The sequence below is a fragment of the Apis laboriosa genome, unplaced genomic scaffold (assembly GCF_014066325.1).
Source record: "Apis laboriosa isolate Shangri-la unplaced genomic scaffold, ASM1406632v1 scaffold23_cov150, whole genome shotgun sequence".
NCBI classification, from domain to species: domain Eukaryota; kingdom Metazoa; phylum Arthropoda; class Insecta; order Hymenoptera; family Apidae; genus Apis; species Apis laboriosa.
The window spans coordinates 1,311,270-1,335,121 of NW_025222452.1; the positions used below are offsets into that span (position 1 = coordinate 1,311,270).

The window sequence follows — 23,852 nt, forward strand, 5'->3', positions numbered from 1 at the left end:
TTTTGTAGAGTTTTTGATTTTTATTATTTTAGTAGTTAACGAGAAACAATTCAATAATTTTTAAATAAAAATAAATAATTTGAAAAATAAATGAAAAATTTATGAAGTATATTAAAAAAGTAAGTGAATAAATAATATTATGATAATCAGTTTTCTTAAAATTTTGAGAAAGATCTATTTAATATATTAATATAATATCAAATCATACGTGATCTTCATATTTCAACAAAATTTTACGAAAATAGAATATACAAATTAGGAATTCGTAATATCACAAATTCTTCTATCATGGATATGTAAGAACGAGTATTACATAAACGAAAGAACATTGGAAAATAATTAAATATATTATCCTTTTCCGTTCAATCATTCAGAATCTAAATTGTCTAAGCGCATAGCACCTACGTGTAAGTACATTACAAAAAAAATAATGAAATATATCCTATCATAAGTATAAACTAAATCATGTAAAATTACCCTGAATATAAATACTTGGACATTTCTCACTTAAATCCTTGTTATTTCGTAAAAGAATAAATTTTGTAATGTTAAAGATTTTTTTAATGTTCTTTTCTATTAATAAAAAAAAAAAAAAAGAAAAAAAAATAAAAAAGAAGAGAATAATAACGAAAATACTAGAACAAATTATACATATATTTTAAAATCCATGCACACACATACATTGCTAAAAAAAAATGGAAGAATTAAAACACACACACACACACAAAAAAAAACGTCTACAAATATCAGATGTGTAAATAAATTTGAAAATGTTATTTTCAAAAAATTAATTAAATAAAATTAAACTTGATCATCGCAAATGATCAAATAATTTCCTCTATTCATTTAAGTTAAATTATATTTCTTTGAAATTAATATATAAATATAATATATAAATTAAATTTTTATTAATTTACACATCTGATATAATTTAAGAGGTAACAGACTTATAGAAAATTGTTTCTAGACTGCAAATTGATTCTTCTAATTAAAAATGAATTAAATTAGCCATAAGATATGCTATTTGTAAGAAAATAGTCGATTCACCGTGATCTCGAGACCTCTCCTTTTTTTTTTTTTTTTTTTTTTTTTTTTTTTTTTTTTTTTTTGTTATAATTATATCACGCGTTCCATTTCTGTTCAATCAATCATCGTACCATATATCTTCCCAAAAATAAATATCCTATCTAATGCCGCAATAATCTTATGGTAATGGCGTTTGAATTGCAGATTCTGCGACTGTTCGGGAATTCCTTTCATCATTATTGTTATTCTCCTTTTCTTCATTTTCCATTTCAGTTTTTCGAGCCACAGCATAATTATTCAGATATTCTACTACTTGCATATGTCCAAATGTTTCTGCTTCATCGATCGGCCTCTTTCCCCACCTGAAATATTTTAGAAAATAGTGTATCAAATAAGTATATCATTTTTTATTACATATATATATATATATATATATATATATATATATATTTTTTTTCAAATAAGAAATTTCTTGATTTCTGCCGGATGTAAGGATAATAAGAAACAGAATTTACCTGTCCTTAGGATCGTAAGGAACTGCACACTGCTCGATAAGAAATTCAACACAATCTAAATGTCCTTCACTGGCAGCTAAATGCAAAGCTGTCCTACCATCGTAATCCGACAATGTCATATCCATACCGCTCAATCGATGCCTGAGAATTGAATTAACAATGAGATAAATCTGAATAATTCTCTTTAAATTAATAATATTGAAAATATTGAGAATATTGCAACGTAGATAGATAGAAAATAAATTATTTTCAGAATACCTTCTCATCGCTGTAACATCGCCACTGGCCGCGCTGAACAAAAGATTAACGATCGACAGTCCTTTAGTCTCGTATTTGTGCCTTCTCGGATCCTTTTTATTAGTCGCATGCTTCAAGTTGTCGTACCTGTGATCATAGTAGGTGCTACACTAATCGGGACGGGATGGAAAACGACGGGAAACCAATGAACACAGACGATGTAAAGAAGAGAGTAATAGGCAGAATGTATTTGTTCAGGTATGGTATATATTCGTGCAGGTGTTGTGTTTGTAGCAGGAATTGTGAGAAAAGCAAAGGAGGGAGAATAAACAGTTTGATTAATGTGAGTTATTATTGTTTTCGTGATTCAAAGTTAGCACTTTGCAGCAACGATAATTAAAAAAAAATGTATAATTATATATATATATAAATATCTAAGTGGACATCTATCAATCATACAATCGTTTGGATTTTTGCTAAATTCTGTGTGATTGCAACTAATAACGTTTTATTTTTTTTTCTTTTTTATAAAAACTAATTGTTTCTTTTGTGATCATAGTTAGTGCGCATAACCTAACTAATTGTAAGTGTCAGCTGCATCTATGCAAGCACGCTAAACGAATGTAAATAGCATTTGTACCTATGAAAATTAAACTCGGAGACGAGTTCCTCGCAAAACTGGACACCTCTGCAGGAATTTCCGAGGGGATCCAATGGTGGTGACCATGTGCAAATGCCCATCACGTTTGGTATCACTACCAGAAGACTTCCCGACACTCCTGACTTCGCTGGGATACCAACCTATATATTCGAATTTTTGTTCGATATTAATCAATGTAAATCGGAAAGTATTACAAAAAGCAATGTATACCACGGATAATTATTGTGAATTTTAAATCAAATTAAAATATTTATTCGTAGAATATCACCTTGAATGCAAATTGGCCGCTATAATCGTACATTCCACAGCTATGCATCAAACTCAAAACATCTCGAACGCTGTCAGGTTTTAGAACTTTTTCTTCGGTTATGGGACAAATGCCGCCGTTAGCCAAAGTGGCTGCCATTACTGCCATCGTGTCGCAATTAGCCTCCATGGAGCAGCACTATCCAATAAAAATACATATATTCATTTATCATTTAATATTATATATTTTTACGTAAAATAAAAAAAGAAGAAGAGAGAGAGAGAGAAAGGAAACGAAGGAAAAAAAATTTTACCTGAAAATAGAAATCCATGATTTCTCTCAAATTTGATTTATCGGGATAACAATTGTACTCCCTCATGTAGAATCCAAGCGCGTAATTTCTGTCAGCCGCTTCTCGTTCCGATAAAAATACAGCGTTGTTGAAGCCCATGTTCTCCCCACCTGCTAGCCTCTTGAAATAATTCATCGTGAAGTCGAATTTTTCGGCTAAAGTCATTTCAGGCTTGATCAGAGACTTTAAGAGAGAACAGACTAGGATTGCGCCAGCGTTGATCATGGGATTATGGGGTTTCTCTGTAAAGAACCACGAACGTATAAAAATAACAGGACAAAACATAACGTAAAAGCATATAGCAGAGGAAAGAGAATTAAAAAGAATAAGAAATTTGTCAACACTGAAATTGAAATTGAAATGGAAATTAAAGATATAAATACTACGCGTTCGAAAAATAATCTAAAACATACTGTTGTAATCCAACACCAGCTCGTTGAAGTTGCGTCCGGACGGTTCCTGGCCGACATACTGATGAACTACTTCCTGTCCCAGCCTGTCCAGAGCGATCGCGTAAGTCAGAGGCTTGCTGCAACTTTGCAAGGTAAAAGGAATCGAGGTGTCACCGATGCTGAATCTCTGCCCATCGATCGTGCAAACGGAAACGCCCCAGTAATCCGGATTCATCCTTGCCAGCTGTGGTATATAAGAGGCGACCTTGCCCTCCGAGTTCGACTTGCATTTCCAATAGAAGTCCTCTATGTGCTTTGTGAAACCCGACCAATCGGGTATAATGAATTGGTGTCTGAACGCCCGTGAGATCAGCACTATGTTCGGATTTATAATTCTGTAACATGATTAAAAGAAAAATTATTCTATTCGTTTTATATTAAAGAAGATTTAAAAATCTTTCGTTTTCAATTTTTTATATCAAGATATAATTTTATATTATCTTGAAAAATTTGTGCGATATTTTTTTTAAAATTATCAATTCTTAAGGAAGTCGACTTACCTTCTAAATTGATCTCTGTTCAATTTTTGCGTCTCGTGAGATACACCTTCGTGACCCCCAGTCTTCAAATGTTCCTTCCTCAAGTTATCCGTGAATTCTTGGAGTCTTGGATCGTCGTTTCGCAAACCGGTAGTCCTCAGAGCCTGGAAACGTGTAAAAATAAGGAACGTTAATTAAATTTAGCAGATGAAACTGATAGTCTCGAAGGGGGACTAACACTACTCACAGCCAAAAATTTGCCCACCGCTAGAAGACCGGTATCTTCGTTTTTAAACATATCAAAGAGGACATCTTCCGCATTCGTCGCCTGATCTTGATCTCTAGTACTAGAAATAGAAATATAAATTGGACGATTTATTATACACGTTATTTGTGTAATTTAATCAGATTTCTCAATTGATGAAACGAGAAATTCTTAAGATAGAAATATAAAATGCAATATATTAGAAGGATGAATATCGTTGATGAATGACATTGTTTATTTTTCCAATTATATCATTGTTTACACTATATATAATAGAATTGCACTACTTATATCTCTATTTATATTCATTCTAAGTGTTGTGGCATGCAATTTGCATCTCATAAAATAACAAAATTGATCCCGTTTACGTTTATTTTTAGTTTTATCACTACCATATGTGAAACACATAATTCACTAACATGCAATTATAAGTAATAAAATACATAACAAATCTGGAATCATGCCAATATTCCCATTAACGAGATCCATAAAGCGCAAAAACACGTTCTTGCATTTAAATTTCCTCAAAAAAAAAAAAAAGAATATCTAAAAATAATTAATTAAATTTAATTGAAATTTTATTCAAAAGTCATCTGATTAACGACGTGCATTTGGTGTTAATCGAATGACGTACTTACTTCTAACTCGTCGTTAGATCAATAATACCGTTCATACAAAAACAGAGTTAAGGATGATACAACAAAGTTAGAATTTAAATTATATATTAAAACTATCATTTATAGTTTACATTTAAAGAAAATATTGTCATATGATGTAAGAATTTTTTAAGGATTTGGATATAAGGTTTCTCTAAGGAAACTGTTAACCTTTCACAATTTCAATCCTATTTTAAAATATATAAAACGTAGAATCTATATGAATCTAATATTGGACAGCAATGATATTGTGATATTTTGTAACCACAAAAATTATCCTATTACTTTTACTCATACTCAATATTATATTATATTATATATGCAAATAATATTATCACCAAGAAGCTTATTAAGATTCTATGCTTACTTAAGTGTTTAAAAAAAAAAAAAAAAAAAAAAAGTATCTATTGTCACTTTGTGAAAAAGAAAGAAAGAAAAATCTAGCAACAATTTTAGGAGAAAAGAGATAATTACTGAATTGCCGACAACAACATAATCACACTGTACTCACTACATGTAATGGCTGTCATGAATGAAGCTGTACTCGCTGTAAAAACAGAAACAAGAAGAGAGTTATAAGTTAGACAGACGATCAAGGATATCTTTACCTAAGAAAACGCGCCAATATCTGTTTTGAATTTTCGCTATTCTTCTCCAACCAGATCGAGTACACGATTTTCGTTCTAAGCGAATAATATTGAGAATCGTTCAAATAATTCATCGGCACTATCTCCGAATCATCGTACGCTTGATCCACCTTCACGCAAGGCACAACCATGTTTCGAATTTTTTTTCGAGACTTCGATTCCGACAACTTGCAATTTGCCAATTTTTTTTTTTTTTCAATCGAAGAATTATTTTAATTTAAAACTATTATATATCAAGCAATTTATAAATTTTATTTATAAATTTTTAGATAAGATTAAAAGTATCGTTGTTTATGTTAAAAATTGTTAAAAATTGTTTCGCGAATAAATTCTCACGATCTTGATATATCGGATATTTTTTCACTTGTTCTCTATTACAACTTGCTCAACTAGTACGTGTGAATACAAGACACAAGAAGGAAACGCTTCTTTTATACCTAGGCTAGGAAAAATCAACAACGACCCCACTCGAACACGAGAAAACTCGGTCCAAAAATATCAAATCCGTACGGGATAACGGGCGGAAATTGGAAACGTAATTTCGCATTACGAAACGTTTAAATAAACGATGGGACAAATAAGTTGGGTAAATTGGTTGATCAAGCAAACAACGAGTTCATAATCTTTTTTTCCTGCCTTCTTTTCATTTTTCATATTTTGACGTTGACTGATATTTCGATAAAATATTATTACGAAATATAAGGAGGGGGAAGGAGGGGAAGAATTTGAACTCGGGGAAAAAATAATCCGAAGATGTTCAAGGAGTTATTCTCGATCACGAAGGGATTTACGATTCAATCATAATTATTAGATTTTTATTATTGTGTAATAATAATAAATGCGAGACGAACGTATGATTAATCCAGAGTAAACGTAACACGTGCTAATATATCTCGAGTATCTGGCGAACAGTTGATTGGACAGTGAGTTAGAGCCATTAAAAAACTCGAGGAGGTTGGTGATAAAAGTTTCTTAATTTAACTTAACAAACAATATATTGCACAATATCGTCGTAAGGTAAAGAACTCCTGCAAAGGAACGTTTAAGATTTTTCGTATTTTTCTTCGAGGTTAGGTTCGTCGCTCGAAGGATATTCGATTCGAATGAGAAAAAAAACAAAAGAAAATCGATCGATTTCTATCGTTCTACTCATTTTACAACACGATACGAGGACAAGAAGTGAATTTTATAATTCTTTATAATTCGATTCTTACCGGAAATACCATTTACGAAAATTAGAACACTCCACGAACGATTCACTGAGATCGAAGCTGTCCATCGTCCTCCTTCTTCGAACGAGAGACCGAGCACTGATCGTTCATCGATTCCTCCTCTTAAATCAAGAAGCTTTTCTCCCAAACCAATTGTTTCTGTTTCTTCCAAACGCAACGCCTCTCCACCGAAGAAGGATCAGGATCACTCTCTCGAAACTCGAGGTGCAATGTTGCGTATAGAGGGCGAATTTGTATTTAAGTCGGCATCGATAAATTATTCAATAAATTATTGCACATCCGTGGGGTCGGATGTCTCGAAGGATATCGACGGTTCTCAATCGATTATTTCGTATCTCGTTCGTTTCTATCAAAGGAGAAGTCGAAAAGGGGAAAAGAAAAACAAAAAGATGGAAAAATATGGAAAAAGCGATCCGATTTCGAAGTAAAGCGAAAATTTGAACGGAGATCGACAGAGAGAGAGAGAGAGAGAGAGAGAGAGAGAGAGAGAGAGAGAGAGAGAGAGGAGGGATTGATCGATTGATTCTTCTCTTCTTCCCCCCTTTGCGAGAGGATTCTAATTAACAATTCCACGAACAAAAACCGATTGTTGAGAACCGTCGATATCGATTACTTTGAATTTATTGGCTCTCCATTGTGCCCCATTTAACGATATCTATTTCTTTATTGTTAGAAACGATCGCCTTTTTTTCTCCCTCCCCCCTCCCTCATTTAAACGAAACGAAATTAATAAACATCCGCCAAGATTATTGTACACCCATTATTGGCCGCGGTTCAACCGCTCTGACTCTCGTTCTCTCGCTCGCTCAATTATGCAATCGAACGTTTGCGGCTAATATCCGTCTCTCCGCGCGTACAGAGTGGCCGCATCCCCTCCGTATCCCGATCGATCGCCACGAATCCAATAATTGTACGTAACGGCGAGAATAATTTAAAAAGATCTCTTTTTAAATTAATAAATTGCAAGTTAAAGGGGAGAGTGAATTTAAAAAATTAAAAATCTTTTTTCCAAGTTTGGTTAGAGGATATTGAAATAACATAATTATTATTATTATTTAAAATTATTATTTATCGAATTACAACGTTCCCTTATGTGAAAATTATCCAATGTACAATTGGATTAAATTCTCTCGATCACGAGGAGATGTTGATCGGTCGTGCAACGAGGGCATAGAGGATCTCGGATTTTCTAGGCGAACTTACGCCTCACGGCGAGAATAATTTAAAAATATTGATCTTTTCGATTTCGCAACAAAATTACTTAAATTTGTTCCAAATTGTAAATTGAAGAGAAGGGAGAGGACAAAATTGAATTTAAAAAATTAAAAATCTTAAAAATTATCCAATGTACAACTGGATTAAATTCTCTCGATCACGGAAAGATGGTGGTCGTCGTGCAACGAGGGCATAGAGGGCATCTCGAATTTTCTAAGCAAACTTGGATTTTACGCGTCACGGCGAGAATAATTTAAAAATATCGATCTTTTCATGCCACGATTTTTTCATAAACAAATTGTTTAAGCTTGTTCCAAATTGAAAGTTGAAGGGGAGAGGGGGAAGGAATTTAAAAAATTAAAAATCTTTTTTTCAAGTTAGAGGATATCGAAATAACATAATTATTATTATTATTATAATTTAAAAGTCGAATTACAATGTTTCTTTATCTAAAAATTATCCAATATACAACTGGATTAAATTCTCTCGATCACAGGAAGATGGTGATCGTCGTGCAACGAGGGCATAGAGGGCATCTCGAATTTTCTAAGCAAACTTGGATTTTACGCGTCACGGTGAGAATAATTTAAAAATGTCGATCTTTTCGTGTCACGATTTTTTCGTTTCGTAAACAAATTGTTTAAATTCGCAACAAGAGCATAGGCAATCTCAAATTTTCTCAAGGAACTTACGGTGAGAATAATTTAAAAATATCGATTTTTTCGTGCCACGATTTTAAATTGTTTAAAATTGTTTCAAATTGCAAGTTGAAGAGGAGAAAGAATTGAATTTAAAAAATTAAAAATCTTGAAATCTTTTTTTCAAGTCGCAGAGAATATTGAAATAACATTATTATTATTTAAAAGTCGAATTACAATATTCCTTTATCTAAAAATTATCCACAACTGGATTAAATTCTCTCGATCACGGGAAGATGTTGATCGTGCAACATAGGAGATCTCGAATTTTCTCGGCGAACTTACGCGTCACGGCGAGAATAATTTAAAAATATTGATCTTTTCGTGTCGCGAACAAATTGTTTCAAATTGCAAGAGGAGAAAGAATTGAATTTAAAAAATTAAAAATCTTGAAATCTTTTTTTCAAATTGCAGAGAATTATAATATAATATATATATATTAATATTGAATATAATACATAATATAATATAATATTAAATAATAATAATTCAATATAATATATATATATTAATATTGAAATAACACGAATTACAACGTTCCCTTATCTAAAAATTATCCGATGTACAATTGGATTAAATTCTCTCGATCTCGAGAAGCAAGATGTTGATCGGTCGTGCGACAAGGGGATCTCGAATTTTCTCGAATGCGAACTCGATCTTACGCGTCGCAATTTTCCTCTCGCGGTCGAGAGGTATGCGAAATTCGAGAGTCGTAATTGCCGATCACCGTAATGGGACACCCCCCCTCGTGGATCGTGTTGCTGTTGGGTTCGTATAATAAAGAAACGAGTAGAGTACGCGTCGCGGCTCCTTCGAATATCGAAAACATGTAATTCGTTCGTTTCAAAGAAACGTGTTGAAGAATACGATTCTCAATACGAATCCGTACGATGAATCGAATCTCGACGTAGGATCTCGTATGGAGGAGGATTCATAGCTCGTCGAATTTCTCTTTTTTTTTTTTTTTTTTCTCTCTCACGAAAAAGATGAAAATTGTTATACGAAAATGAAAATGGAATTAATTACCGCGTTTGGGCTCGTTCTAATTCTAAGGCACTTCCGAAACCAGCGTCCAAGTATTTTAAGGTTCCCAGCTTCTTCGACGCTGGTACAGCGGCTCGTCTCTGAAAATAAAAGAAACTAATCAGAGAGGGAACTCGTGTTTTTTTCGCGTTAATGTAATATCAGCCATCCACATAATTTTTGCCTAGATTTATAGTTTTTTTTTTTGTCTTATGAATAATGTCGATCGATGCTTTATCCTAGTTCGAAAAAAAGAAAGGAAGGAAAGCAAGGAAGAAAGAAAGGAAGGAAAGCAAGGAAGAAAGAAAGGAAGGAAAGAAAGGAAGAAAGGAAGAAAGAAAGAAAGAAAGAAAGAAAGGAAGAAAGAAAGAAAGGAAGAAAGAAAGAAAGAAAGAAAGGAAGGAGAAAGAAAGAAAGAAAGAAATAAAGAAAGAAAAAAGAAAGAAAAAAGAAAGAAAGAAAGAAAGAAAGGAATACGAAATAATATAGTTCCCTTTTCCTTTTCAAATTTAAGTTTTCAGAGCTTCCTGATGAATTTCTTTCCTCGCCCTCAAAGATCGAAGGGAAGAAAAAGGTTTGGAATCTATCTGAATCTATCCTCCAAACCGCGTAAAAAGGGGGTCGAGATAAAGAGACAAAGAGGGATATAGTTCCGCTTTCTAATAAACCGGTCCAACGATCGATGAACGAATTTCGGGTCGGTAAAAACATGGCGAGGGGTGAGAAAACGCCGGTTGCCAGGCAATTCCGTATTGATCCTTTGATGAATCAACTACTCTAAGCCGAAACCCACCACGTGTGGGTCGAAACGTCTCAAACGGATCAAAATCTTAACGAATCGGAACGAGAAGAATGCGAACGAGTTAGTTGAATCGCTAAAGAGATTTGATATATTATATTTCTTTCATAACGAAATATTCTCATTCGATTTCTCCTTCGTTCAACGCGTAACGCAACGTTGCGCTTTAATAGGTTAGAATTCGAATATTTTTATCACTGATCACGCGAGATGACAGAATTTCAAACGAAAAATTATAATAAAATTTTCTCACCAATTTTTCCCGTTCGATCAATCTATAAATCTGTTTCTGTTTTCTCAACGTGACAATGTTCTTCAACTTCGAAAGGTAAATACAATTGCGTCGATTATTATACGAATAAATAATATCGGAATAAATTCATCATTGAACGTTGAAATCCGTAATTTATGCGGAACACTAATAAATCGTTCGATTCGTCGATACAAATAGCACGTCCAAGTATTTTTGTCGCTGAAATGGGCCATTGTCGCTACCCACGTGGACATCGAGTTAACACGTCCACTCTTAACGTGATCGATACCTTTTCCTTGAACTGCCTTTAATATTCATGTGCATGAGAATAATATTTTCTTCTTTTTCCTTTTCGTTTCATCAAAAATTCGATATCTCAAGAAAATATGATATTACACAATTACGTTCAAAGGTGTTTCGATTTATTCAACACCGATATATTTCTTTCATAATTTGGAAGAAGGAAAAATTTATAGAAAAATTCTTATTTCCACTCTTTCATTTAGACGTCATCTCTGCCTCTCGATTGATCAATCAGCCACGATTCTTCCTCTTTCGAGAGAAGAAACGCCAAAGAGAATCCAACGTCTAATCAACAAATCCTCTGATCCCCGAAGACTCTGCCGCAACGTGTTTCTTTTACTCTGAAATCCCAAATCTAACGAGGTTACGAATCCTTCTCCTAGAAAGAAACTCGAAATTCTCGAAAATTTCAAAAAAAAAAAAGTTCCCCTTCCACTTCTGTAGGAATAAATATCCAACAACAAGGAAACGAAAAGAACGACGAAATTGTCCGAAAATTCTATCTCAAAATCACTTGGAAGTGTCCAATCCTCTAAACCGAGTCTGTCCAATCGATAAAGTCGGAAAGAACTATAACGTCGACGAAAGATCCGCGACGAAAGAGAGAGAGAGAAAGAGAAAGAGATAGAGAGACAGCGTGGAGAGATCGCTCTGTTCCACGCACCTTATTGCTCGTGTGCAGCTTTCTTAATCCGTTCGAGCCAGCCTTGACGATCTTCAGCATCCTTATACCCCTGACGATCGCCTCGCGATTCATTCGGTTTTGAGACGGGATCTGTTTCGACCCCGAGATCTTGCCTCGAATTCGATTTGATTGAATTAAGGATTAGGAAAGTGAGCGGAGGATAAATGAGCGAGTGGATAGACTCGAGTGGCGCGAGGGGGGAGCGAAGGAGGATTGTTCACTTGTTATTTCGGCGCACAGGCACAAGCGACGAGTAGCGGCGACGCGAGAGACCCTCGACGTCCCGGCAATAACTAACGAGGTACTGAGACGAGAAAGGGTCGGTTCGTCCGGCGGCAGGGAAAGAAGCCGGCGAATAGGGCACATGCGCGACTTCGAGCCGGCATTGAAATTCACCAGACGGCGAACCACTTGCCTGTGGAGGAACTGTTGTTGCATCGAGTTTATAGATTTTTTTTTTTTTAAAGAGTCGACGGATCTTTTTGCGTAAAAGTTGATTTTTGCGAAGACATTTTTTTCCATTTGTTCAATTGTGAGTTTTATAAGATGAAGGATTCTTCGCGTGGAAGCTGATTTTTGCGAAGAAGTTTTTCCATTTTTTCTCGTTCATTCGTGATTCGAAGTTGCGTTTGAAATTTTGTTGTTTCGTGGGTTTTATAGAACAAAGAATGGATTCTGTAGAAGCTGATTTTTGTAAAGAAGTTTTTTTCTATTATTTCTCGTTCATTTGTGATTCGAAGTTTGAAATTTTCTAGTTTGAAATTTTGTGGTTTCATTTTTGTGAAGAGATGTCCATTTTTTCCTCGTTCATTTGTGATTCGAAGATGCGTTTAAAATTTTATGGTTTCATTTTTGTGAAGAGATTTCCATTTTTTCCTCGTTTATTTGTGATTCGAAGTTACGTTTGAAATTTTGTGGCTTCATTTTTGTGTTTCATGAGTTTTATAGGATTCTTGAATGAAAGCTGATTTTTATGAAGAGATTTCCATTTTTTCTCGTTCATTTGTGATTCGAAAGTGCTTTTAAAATTTTGTGACTTCATTTTTGTGAAGATATTTCATTTTTTCTCGTTCAATTGTGATTGGAAGTTGCATTTGAAGTTTTGTTGTTTCATGAATTTTATAGGATAGATTCTAGAATGAAAGCTGATTTTTGTGAAGAGATTTCCATTTTTGATTCGAAGTTGTATTTAAAATTTTCTGATTTCGTGAGTTTTATAGGAAAAAGGATAAATTTTTTGTATGGAAGCTGATTTTTGTGAAAAGGTTTCCATTTTTTCTCGTTCATTTGTAATTCGAAATAGCGTTTAAAATTTTGTGGCTTCAGGTTTCATAAGTTTTATAGAAGCATAGATTCTGTAATAATAGTATGAAAACTGATTTTAAAGAGGTTTCCATTTTTCCTGATTAATTTGTTGATTCGATGTTGGGAGATGTCATTTAAAATTTGTTTCATTTTCTTTATTGGTTCAGTTTATGGATTTTACAGGAAAATCGAGGGATAGATCCTTCGTTTGTGAAGAGTTTCTATTTTTTTTGAAAATCTTTGATAATCACTGATTCATTGCGATTCGAACTTTTTACACTTATTTTATTACATTTTAAATTTTTTTGGAAATTTTCATTGTTTTGAAAATCTTTAATCACTTCATTCGTGATTCGAAGTCGTAGACATTTAGAATATTTTTCGTGAGTACTTGTAAGAGATCTTGTAAGGGAGTCGAAGGATGGGCCCTTTGCATGGGAAGTTAATTTTTGATTGAAAATCTTTGATAAGCACCGATTCATTTGTGATTCAGAATTCGATGTAAGATATTATTTAGAATTTTTAATCAAGAAAATTAAGAACAATTTGTCACTCGTGATTAAGAGAAAATTATACTAAAATAAAAACAATTTGAAAGAATCGTTCGAGTTTAATCGTAGATTTTAATGAATATACTTTGAAACTAAGAGTAAATCAGCACTTGTACTAGAAAAAGCGATTAGAGATTTAAATTTTTTTCTTTACTTTTCGCTTGATAACGTTCTTTATCACTTTAATTGAAATCAATATCTATTTTAATACCCATAAAAATGTATCTTTTTTCATTACTGGCAACTGTTCCTTGTTTAATCTAGATAAAACTCGAAAGCTTTCCAGAGCCTTTATTCTATCATTCCTCCACTTATCCTCTTCTGAAAAATAGTTTTGATGGAGATAACACGAAACAAATCAACCATTGGCGAAGAAAATAAAATTTCTGAACCATTGAATCTGAATTATTTTTCGTTTATTGTCTTGCAATTATTGCTTCGTGTTTACAATTGTACAAATGGTCGCAAAGTAGTAAAACATTACAAACGATGATAAATCGTGTATAATCCTGAGCGTGAATAATCAAAAACAATATAAGTACAAGCTGGTGGTGGTATTGAGTCTTACCGGTGTCTTCGTAATTAATTGAACTGCTAGCTGCCTTTAAATAACGATATACTTATACGATATACATTTCGCTTAATAAACAGAGTATACAATTATACAATTGTAATAATACTGTGCAAAGGAAGAAGAAAATTTCGAATTTTAAACTTCGAAATAGAAAAATCGTATAAACTTAATTGGACTTAATTAGACTTTTCGTAGGCGAAAATTAAATCTTGATCTTTTTAAAAAGATAAAACACAATGATTTCAACACGATAACAATTCTTGCTATATTTTATATTTTCCATTGCACGGTATCGCGATTATATAGATCTAGAGATTCGTGTAAAATTCTACAAAAATATTCGTATCTGAAATATAACATCGTCTCGATCGTTAAAAATTAATTCGAATCAAGAGACGATCGAATCGTATAATAACAGAACTGCTTGGACAAACTTAACCTTAAAATTCTTTTCTAGAAAGAAAAAAAAAATATATATATATATATAATCAAAATACCCTGTTCATCGAACTTATTCGTTTGAATAAACCTTACATAATAGTTGTAATAACCTTAAATAACCTTAGGAGACTACGTGTGTGATCGATGAACCGATATTTGGAGATTCTCGAATAATAAAGTATTAAGTACTTAAAGAAAGATCAGTAAGTCGATCGCCCTAATTAATTAATTAATTAATTAATCAATCAATTAAACCTAGATTGTACGACAGTCGGCGAAAAGAGTTGAGGCAGTTTTACAACACTCATTACAAAAAAAAAAAAAAAAGTTATTACGAGTATTACATTAACTTACACATCGATGTTTAATACTTTGGTTTCCATTTCACACGTCCCATTATCATCGACGCGGTACATTTTGATTTTCCACGTGAAAAAATATCTCTTATTGCACTTGTCATGCTCAGAGCGTTTAAACAACATTTACGAATTTGTCCAGCGACCAAAAGTCTGTATATCGATTTTTTTTTTTTTTTTTTTTTTTTTTTATTATGAAATTGGTCACGGAAAAATTCCAATTGTTTCTTTCATAACAACTTCCTCTCCATTCTCCTACGGAAGACTATTTATAAAAGATTATAACGAATACAAAATGGCGTACGCCATTTGAAATTTCATTTCTCAAAAAATACAGGCTTAGAAAAGAATTACAATTCTGTGTCTGTGTTTCTTCTAAAATATTGTATAATAACGTTCCATTTTTAAAAAATGGCTCGTTAGAAAAGTATATAAATAAGTATATGCTCGTGTGATCGTATGATGAATATTTACAGATATATTTATCCTTCTGGAAAAATAGTTAATCGATTGATAGATACGATTAAAAATTATTATCGTATTAGAAAAAAAGAAGTTTCTAAAAGTGTATCGTACAACTTCGTTCTATATATTTGTAAAATATTTGTAAAGCGCGAGTTCTTTTCCTTGTGTATATAAAACGTATATAATTTTTCCCTTATCGAATATATTTCGAAATACAGGAGAGAAACTTTTACTTTTTAAACATTTATCGGAAAAAAAATTGACGTCCTGAGATAAAAAAGGCGAAGCTTAAAAAACGCTTAGCGTAATAACTCGTCCCTCCGATAGTTAATAAAATACCAGAGAGAGAGAGAGAGAGAGAGAGAGAGAGAGAGAGAGAGAGAGAGAGAGAGAGAGAGAGAGAGAGAGAGAGAGAGAGAGAGAGAGAGAGAGAGAGAGAGAGAGAGAGAGAGAGAGAGAGAGAGATCTTTCGCAAAGAATTAATACAAGATGCAGAAAATTGCATCGTGTTACGTGTCGAGTAAAGCTTCGAAGAAGTATACTTCCCTATACTTCCCTATACTTAACAATTACACACAGTACAAGAATATAATAACCATTATTAAAGTCATCAAAAAAAAAAAAAAAAAAAAAAAAAAGTAGAGACTTAATTTTACACGTTCGAATTGGACGTTTAATATTTAGCCCCTCCTCCTCGTGTTTCAAAAAATTAAAACGAAAGAACCGAATCTAACTGAATAACATTCTATTCGATTGATCGAATCCATCCTCTCCCTCATATCACGGTGTCCTGATAAGCGGGAGGCCCGCTGAGCACGAACTGTCTCTGGCTCTGCCTGACTATATCGGTCCTGTTCGGAACCTGGGGGGTGGCCCTTACCCCGTGATAATTGCTGTAACTCGACCTCGCGCTCGCCGGCCGATTGTTGTAAATGTCATCCAAATCCTCCCCGTTCAAGCTCTGGGTGCTCGTCTGCTGGAAGGTGGGGTTGCTCTGGCCCTGCCACTGCATCGGGCTCAACTCGCTCGGCTGCCAATTGTCGGTCAGGTTTCTGGTCGAGCTGTTCGCGTCCCAATTGGGATAAGTCTGGCCCGCGGCCGTGTAATCGTTGCCGCTCCCGTTCGAGTAATTGTTCGACGAATCCTGTTGGCTCGAAGGGTGCTGGTGGTGGTGGTGGTGGTGAGAATGAGAATGATGAGGATGAGGATGATGATTATTGTTCCACAGCGCGGGGGAGGAGACGGCCATGTTGACAGCTTCCGGCTGCCAGTTCGAGTTCCTGTCCCTGTCCCAACTCATCGAGATACGGTCGTAGTTGAGAGTGCCCTGGGACAACGAGTTCACGTTCTGATTAGTGAGATTGCTGGCGGTCGTGTTCGCGTACAGGCTCTCCTGGTGGTCCATTATCCTGTTCACGGGATTCTTCCTGCGCGACTGCCTCACCGAGCTCCTTCTGCTCGACCTCCTCGTCCCGTCGCGCGAGATCACGGACCTCCTCTTCACTCTTCGAGGCGTCATCGGCTTTGGGGACACGCTGTCGTCGTGGATCGCCGGTTCCGGCTGCGAGTACTCGATGCTGTACAACGGCCTCGGCTGCTTCTTCTTCCGTTTAGCTTGGGCTGCGTTCGAGACAAAAAACGAAGGCCCAGTTAGCACAGGATTTTAACGGAAGGGGGGGGGATGTAAGATCGAGTTTGTGCTTGGACATCGGATCGTCAAGTGATTCGTTCGTTCGGTTGGAGCGTGAAAATTGGGATAAAAATACATTTTTAAAAAATACATTTTTATTCGTGTTTCGTCCGAATTTGTAATTTAGATTATTCTTTTTATACGATCCTCTTTGATGTTTCATTCGCGTGTTTGTCCAAGCACAAACCGTAAAGATGAGATTGGACGCTTTTTTGAGTCGAGTGGTGTAAACTGTTAAAAGATAGTGTTATTTAATATTAATATAAATCCTCAGTTGTACAAGAGAAAATCGATCGAAGCGATCGAATTCTTACATGCATGGGTAAGAACGAAATTTTCCGAATTTTGATGAATATTAATTTTTTTTTTTTTTTAATTCCTAACAACGATTTTTTATCCTCGATAATTTGATCAACCATATACCTCTCGACGAAATTTACCGTTTAACGTTTAATTCGATTCGAATTAAGAGAAGAAGTATTAATCGAGGGACAAAAAACACTGAAAATAATAATAATAATAATAATAATAATAATAATAATAATAATAATAAAAGTAGTTCCCCGAAAAATTCCATGAAAGAATACCAGGAGGAGAATTAGTTACAGAGAGAAGGAATGAAAGAAAAGAGTGGGGGTTAATAAATAAAAAAGCAAGCAAGTAGTAGGCATTGCACGTTTATTGTCGCCAATGAACTGCACCAAATAAGGTAAATTATATATGATACAGTAAAATAAATTATAAAATTAAAATCTACGGCCTTAACAAAAGTACAGTGAAAAAAAAAAAAAAACGACACTACTGTACAAGCTTCGACAAAGGGAAGAAAAAAAAAAAAAAAAAAAATAAAGGAAATCTTCGATCGTCTAGCACTACACACACATACACACACACATTGTCGATAACCTTATCTGAAGTGACTCGTTAACATTATAAATATTCGATTTGAAATATTATTATTGTATAATATATATATATATATATATATATATATATATTCGACTAATAAAATTTATCTATATACGATGAAAAAACTCTCTATCACACTTATAAAATAAATTACGTAAATATGTACATTTAATGAGCAATTTATACGTCTGATTAATAATTGAATCGAATCTAACGTATGCGACATATATATAAACATAATTTTGGGAATAAGAATATATACTATATGTATAGATTCGTTGTAGAAGAAAATTTTCTTAACGAAAATTACACTTATTAAATAAAGATGCATTAAACGCACAAAATCAAACAAGCTCTTCTTTCCAAGTCCAATCAGATATGATGAGAAAAATTCATTATTACATGGGTATGCAAGTGTGTTGTTCTATTATATAATCGCTATATATACCTGGATGTTTAACGTTATAAAAATTAACTATTCAGGAACGATTCATTGCGACAAAACGTATATAATTCTTTTTCCGTACAATTCTGAGAACACATACGATCGTCTATAATTATTGTCTATTATCGGATCGCATTAAATATTCATCGATCGATCATTGTGCGCAAAGCGCGATCTATAACATTAATAAGTCGATCAAATCATTTATAAACAGATAATAAATTGATATTTTGTTTTTTTTTTTTTTTTTTTTTTTTTTGTTTGTTTTACTCGATCATGTTTTATATTCGTTTTATTACGCCTAAAAGAATGTAAAGCGACGAATAAGCGGAATTTTTTTTCCCCTCTTTCCTGCTGGAACTTTTTTCGCTTCAACGCGATCTTTGAATAGCTCGTAAAATTTCTTTTACTCATCACTTTCGTAATTGGACTTTTTATCTTCGAACGAATCTTGAACTATCAAATTATCAAAATATTCTAAAATATATTTTAATTTTAATAAAGATTGTCCGTAAAAGATCCTTTCTTCTTCTTCTTCTTCTTTTTTTTTTTTTTTTTGTCACTTCAGAATTCACTTCATCACTTCGATGTTAAACATCCTTCGTTAATCGATCCATGGAATGTCAGAAGTATATTTCGTATACGCGATATCTTACAAATTTTCAATTCCATATTCTCATAAATATGCAAAAAAGAAAAAAAAAAAACGTACGCGATCGTCGAAAAGAAATGGAGAAAATATAAAATAAAAACTTCGAACTTAGGAAAAAAAAAAAAAAGAAAAAAACAAGTACTAGCATGCATTTACCAAACACTCAGACACATTCGTTGAAATGAAGAAATGTTTCGCAGCACCTTACATATAAAGTATCGTAAACAAAGTTCTTCATCGTGTCGCGAATACTACAAGCTAATTTCAATGCAGTCTAAAGATTTCTATCGAAAGATGCTATTTCTTATAAGCCAGGCTACCGCGCATCATTAAAGAAATTCTTAATAAGTACCATTCGTGTAACGAGAGAGAGAGAGAGAGAAAAAAAATAGATATATTGAAAAAGAAAAAGAACAACTCTACTATTGTATTCGTGAAAATTTTACATGACATAAATCGTATCATCCATTCATGCTATATATATTTTACTTTTAAAATGCAATATTTCGTCATGTCAATATCAAAAAACTCTTCCATCGAACACAACTTTTCAAAAGTTACACGATTAACGATATATATATATATATAAAAAAAGCTCGAATAAAACAAATTTCAAATAACACGATTCATATATAATATTCTATATACGTATCACAGTGCATGTATCGATATAAAAATGCATTGTTACGAATACGATAAAAATCGTATATCTATGAAATATCTATGAGCAAATGTAAAGTTAAAAAATAAAAAAAAAAGAAAAAAAAAAGAATTAATATGAACACGAACAAAGCAAATGCTACTGAACACACATTATATATATATATATATATTTCACGTTAGAGGAAAACGTGATCGAAATATATTAAAAAAGAGAAATAGTAAAAATTATTACGCGTTACTGTGATGTTAAAAACTGATTTAAAAAAAATATTCTCTTTAGACTAAACGAGAAGAAATCAATCAAATCGGAGAAAGCACCCTAAACTAACTACTCTCTAATCGTTCTATCTATTTGGCAAGGATAGGAATTCTATGTTACATCTTCGAATTCGCTAAAGAAAGAAAAAAAAAAAAATAGACATAACCTCAGTCCATATGTTCTTCTAATCGATTTGAGGCCGACATAATACGCGTCCTACTTCGCAATAGTGATGAAAAGAAAAAAAATCTTTTCTCGATACATTTTAAAAAGAAATCGTCACAAATTAAAAATTTTGCGAAAAATAATATCGTACGAACGTGTAATATGTAGAAAAATTATGACATATAATTAAGATAGTTACTTAGGTTTAAAATATATTAATTAAGTATATATTAATTTTCTAAAAATATTTTTAAAACGAGTCGAACCTCGAATCAATTGATATATATAAAAAAAAATAATAAAATAAAATAAAATAATAACTACGATATTTCTCTGATTCCTAACAATCTAAAAATTACTGGCATATAAAGATAAAGGTCTACTGTCTCTTTTAGACCTATTCTGTTTCTCTTGGTCATTCACATTCTGTTGATTTTCAATTGCCAATCTCGGATCAGAATAAAACGACCTCATCGGCTGTTCGCGAACATGATCGATAAAGACTCTAGGCTTGTTGGAGGCTTTATTTTGCTTTGCAGCGGCAGGTCGAGACTTGACACACGGTGATGCAACGGGACTATACTTGGACGAGTGCGGATAATACAATTTGTTTTTTTGATATTTTAATTTAGCGGCACTGTCCAACGAATCGTACTCGTCATAAGGGGACACAGGCCTTTGCAAATGATCCAACGGATTCGAATAGTCGTTCGAGTAATCAACGTACTTCAAGTCGCGATTGGACAGATTGGTTCGATCAGTTTTGATCGTGTCGTTTCTGAAGCTACATTTACTTCGTCCAGAGCTGTTAAACGTTTTATCGTTATGTTTTGGGAAGCTGGTATCGTGACAAACGGATTGATGAGAGCTAGCTGTGCCTGCGGGGTAATTTTGAGCGGAATTTTTGTGAGGGTGGGCAGGTGATGGAAGAGCCGAGTAGCTAACGTACATAGGATGCAACGGCGTGTGGCCTGCCAACCCAAAGTCATCACCTCCCACAAAGTCAACTGAAATATGACGTAGAATCGATTGCATTAGATCGGATTTTATTGTGTCTGTGGCATGAGCTTAGTAATTCTTTTTGAATAGAATTAACTTAGGTGGTATACTTGATACTTAAGTTTCATTTCGACATGGCCAATGTTATAATTTTTTATATCTATTTTGCAACATGCTGTATCAATGAATTCAGAAATGGAACCGCGTAATATCCAAGCTCGATAGAAGTTATTTTACAATACATTCGCAAAAGAATCGATGAATAACGAGAATAATAAATAGGTGCGCATGAAAGAAACTATTTTACTTCGTGCTTTAAAAAAAGGAGCAAATGCGTGCAACCATGAATCAGGCAAAGCACTTACCAAAGTGGAGGATCAAATCCACCAATGAAATCAACTGTAACCGACAACCCTTTTTTCAAGCAATAATAAATCTTAAACTTACTTAATTAAATAAAAAAAAAAAAAAAGAAAAAGATACCCAGGATAATTTATCATAACTTTTTTCCATAGAGAAATGTATTGTTTTGATATGATTTTTATGATAAAAAGATTTATCATTGCACGTTTTTCTTTTTTTTTGATTTTATAAAAATGAAGAATAAAATTTAGAATATTGTTCCTAGATCTCATTTACCGATACTAGAATAAAATTTACCACAGAATGATATTATGAGATAAAATTCAAAATAAAATTCTCATTCTGCAAACTAATTCTTATACTAATTTGACTTATACTAATTGATAATTAATAAAGAAAAAAAAAAAAAAAAAAAAGATCTATGGGTTTTATACTTACAGCTATCATCTTCCTCCAAAAAAACTTTACTTAGATAAATACCACCAACTATTGCAATAAACTGGAATAAAAGAAAAGTATTATTTTAAATGTGTTTATAATTAATACATGATAAATTATGATATGGTAAATTGTAAAAATTGATAACTTACACCTAAGATGCATTGAGTAGATGCGTGTAAAATTTCAACTATTTCATAATCTAGTACACAATCTGTTACATTTGTAGGTCGGGCAGGTCGAAATAATTCTGGTTCAGTAACATCATAAATAGCTTTGCAACCTGGTCCATTGACATGCCACCAAGAAAAACTACCAGTACCAAGATTTAAAATATCACTATTCTGAAAGATTAATTACATATAATATAATTAAAAATTGATTCAAATTATAAAAAAAGGAAAAAAATTATATAAAAAATTAATACTTACTTTATCCAATACACCTACATTAAGATAGAAACATATCATAAATATATTCCATCCCAACCACAGTGTATTCCATATACAGTACTGAAATAAGTTTAATATAAAGATAATTATCCTTTTATTATTAATTATTTATTACAAGATATTAAAATAAAATTGCACTTACAGATATAATATATTTTGGTCTATATTGAAAAGCTCCAAAAAATCCTAAGATTACAAATATAATGTTAAAGAAATTGACCAGTATCGGGGCCCACATAAAGCCCAGAAAGTCGAAGACCTGACGTTCTACTGTAGTGATCTACAAACAGAAATTAACAATTCTATTTAAATTTAATAAATCATTAAAATAACTAAAAATATCTTAATATTAATCTCTTTAATTTCTGTCAACTCTATTTTGCCTGTGTTCTTAATCTATATCAATTACTCTGTGTTCTAAATACCCAATTAATCTGATGCTCCAAATATGAATGTTTATGAACTATTTCACTACTTCGCTTGCTTTTAAGTAAAAAATTTATTTTAAATAATGATCCATTATTTCGATTATTCAAATTTTCAATTTATTAAAGCCAAATTAATAAAAATGATTACTCAATAACATTGAATCTACAAATTTTATTAATGTATTGTGTTTGCATCTATTGCATTTCATTCCTTATCTATTGAATTTTTTAATTTGCAAAAAACATCTTCGTAATGCAATGTAGAATTCTATCGACGCCAATCGACAAGAAAGCGCTTAGAAAGTAAATAGTAAAAGTGGTGTTAAATGGATTGCCCAGTTTCTATTCGAGGATCTCTATTTTACAGAGATAAACCACGCGACCCATGGATCGATAAAGCGATGCGATAATCGAGTAAATATAATTGTTTCATCGAGGTCCGATATCGTCGATAAAATCGTTCAAATCGTACGGTTCGTTTACGCGTAACAAACCGTAATGCAATATATTTTAATTCTTAAAAAATATTTAATAATTAAAATCTTTCCAGCAACCAAATCTTTTCGTGAGAATATCAAGCTATGAGTCAGCGCAAGAAAAATGAGAATTGAGCGTGTCACAGGATGATGACAATTTCCTTTATCGGGAAATAAAACATTTTTCTTTCGATGACACTCACGAGTTGTAAGATGCATATTGTCAATAGGAAATGCCTTCGATTACAAATTCCCATGTCATTTGGCCAGACGGATTTTTAGCGTGCGAGGCCACGGTTTCTTTGGTCACTTGATACGAACGATCTCGTTGCGCGTTAACTGCATCACTGTGGCATGTTCTAATGCGCCGCCATATTCCCACGATACTTGTTCCGTCCCTTTCTCACGACCGACTGGTGCAAGTGACATGCACCATACTGCACAGTGCTGCTCGCAGTAACGGTGACAAAGACGAT

The 23,852-nt window shown here is 33.1% G+C and overlaps 2 protein-coding genes across 9 annotated transcripts; both read right to left on the reverse strand.

Moving 5' to 3' along the window:
• Positions 1-1,110: 1,110 nt before the first annotated feature.
• Positions 1,111-12,010, reverse strand: LOC122713512 (glutaminase kidney isoform, mitochondrial). 7 transcript variants are annotated; one of them, XM_043934061.1, is made up of 12 exons: positions 11,725-12,010; positions 9,709-9,806; positions 5,402-5,437; positions 4,217-4,316; positions 3,991-4,133; positions 3,452-3,825; positions 3,000-3,280; positions 2,708-2,884; positions 2,419-2,579; positions 1,800-1,925; positions 1,542-1,682; positions 1,111-1,388 (listed from the first exon to the last, which is right to left on the reverse strand). In XM_043934061.1, the coding sequence occupies exons 1-12, from the start codon at positions 11,815-11,817 to the stop codon at positions 1,205-1,207; spliced, it is 1,914 nt and encodes a 637-aa protein (XP_043789996.1). In that variant the 5' UTR covers positions 11,818-12,010; the 3' UTR covers positions 1,111-1,204. The 7 variants fall into 7 exon arrangements, with proteins under 7 accessions (XP_043789996.1, XP_043789995.1, XP_043790000.1 ...); XM_043934060.1 differs by having other exon boundaries at positions 1,800-1,943; XM_043934065.1 differs by lacking the exons at positions 9,709-9,806; positions 11,725-12,010 and adding an exon at positions 6,752-6,913 and having other exon boundaries at positions 1,800-1,943.
• Positions 12,011-15,136: 3,126 nt separating this feature from the next.
• LOC122713304 (sodium/potassium-transporting ATPase subunit beta-1-interacting protein) lies at positions 15,137-23,760 on the reverse strand. 2 transcript variants are annotated; one of them, XM_043933639.1, is made up of 6 exons: positions 23,580-23,760; positions 22,615-22,752; positions 22,452-22,532; positions 22,173-22,364; positions 22,021-22,081; positions 15,137-17,057 (listed from the first exon to the last, which is right to left on the reverse strand). In XM_043933639.1, exons 1-6 carry the CDS (start codon positions 23,631-23,633, stop codon positions 16,213-16,215), a joined length of 1,371 nt encoding a protein of 456 aa, XP_043789574.1. In that variant the 5' UTR covers positions 23,634-23,760; the 3' UTR covers positions 15,137-16,212. The 2 variants fall into 2 exon arrangements, with proteins under 2 accessions (XP_043789574.1, XP_043789575.1); XM_043933640.1 differs by lacking the exon at positions 15,137-17,057 and adding an exon at positions 18,604-21,227.
• Positions 23,761-23,852: the final 92 nt, after the last annotated feature.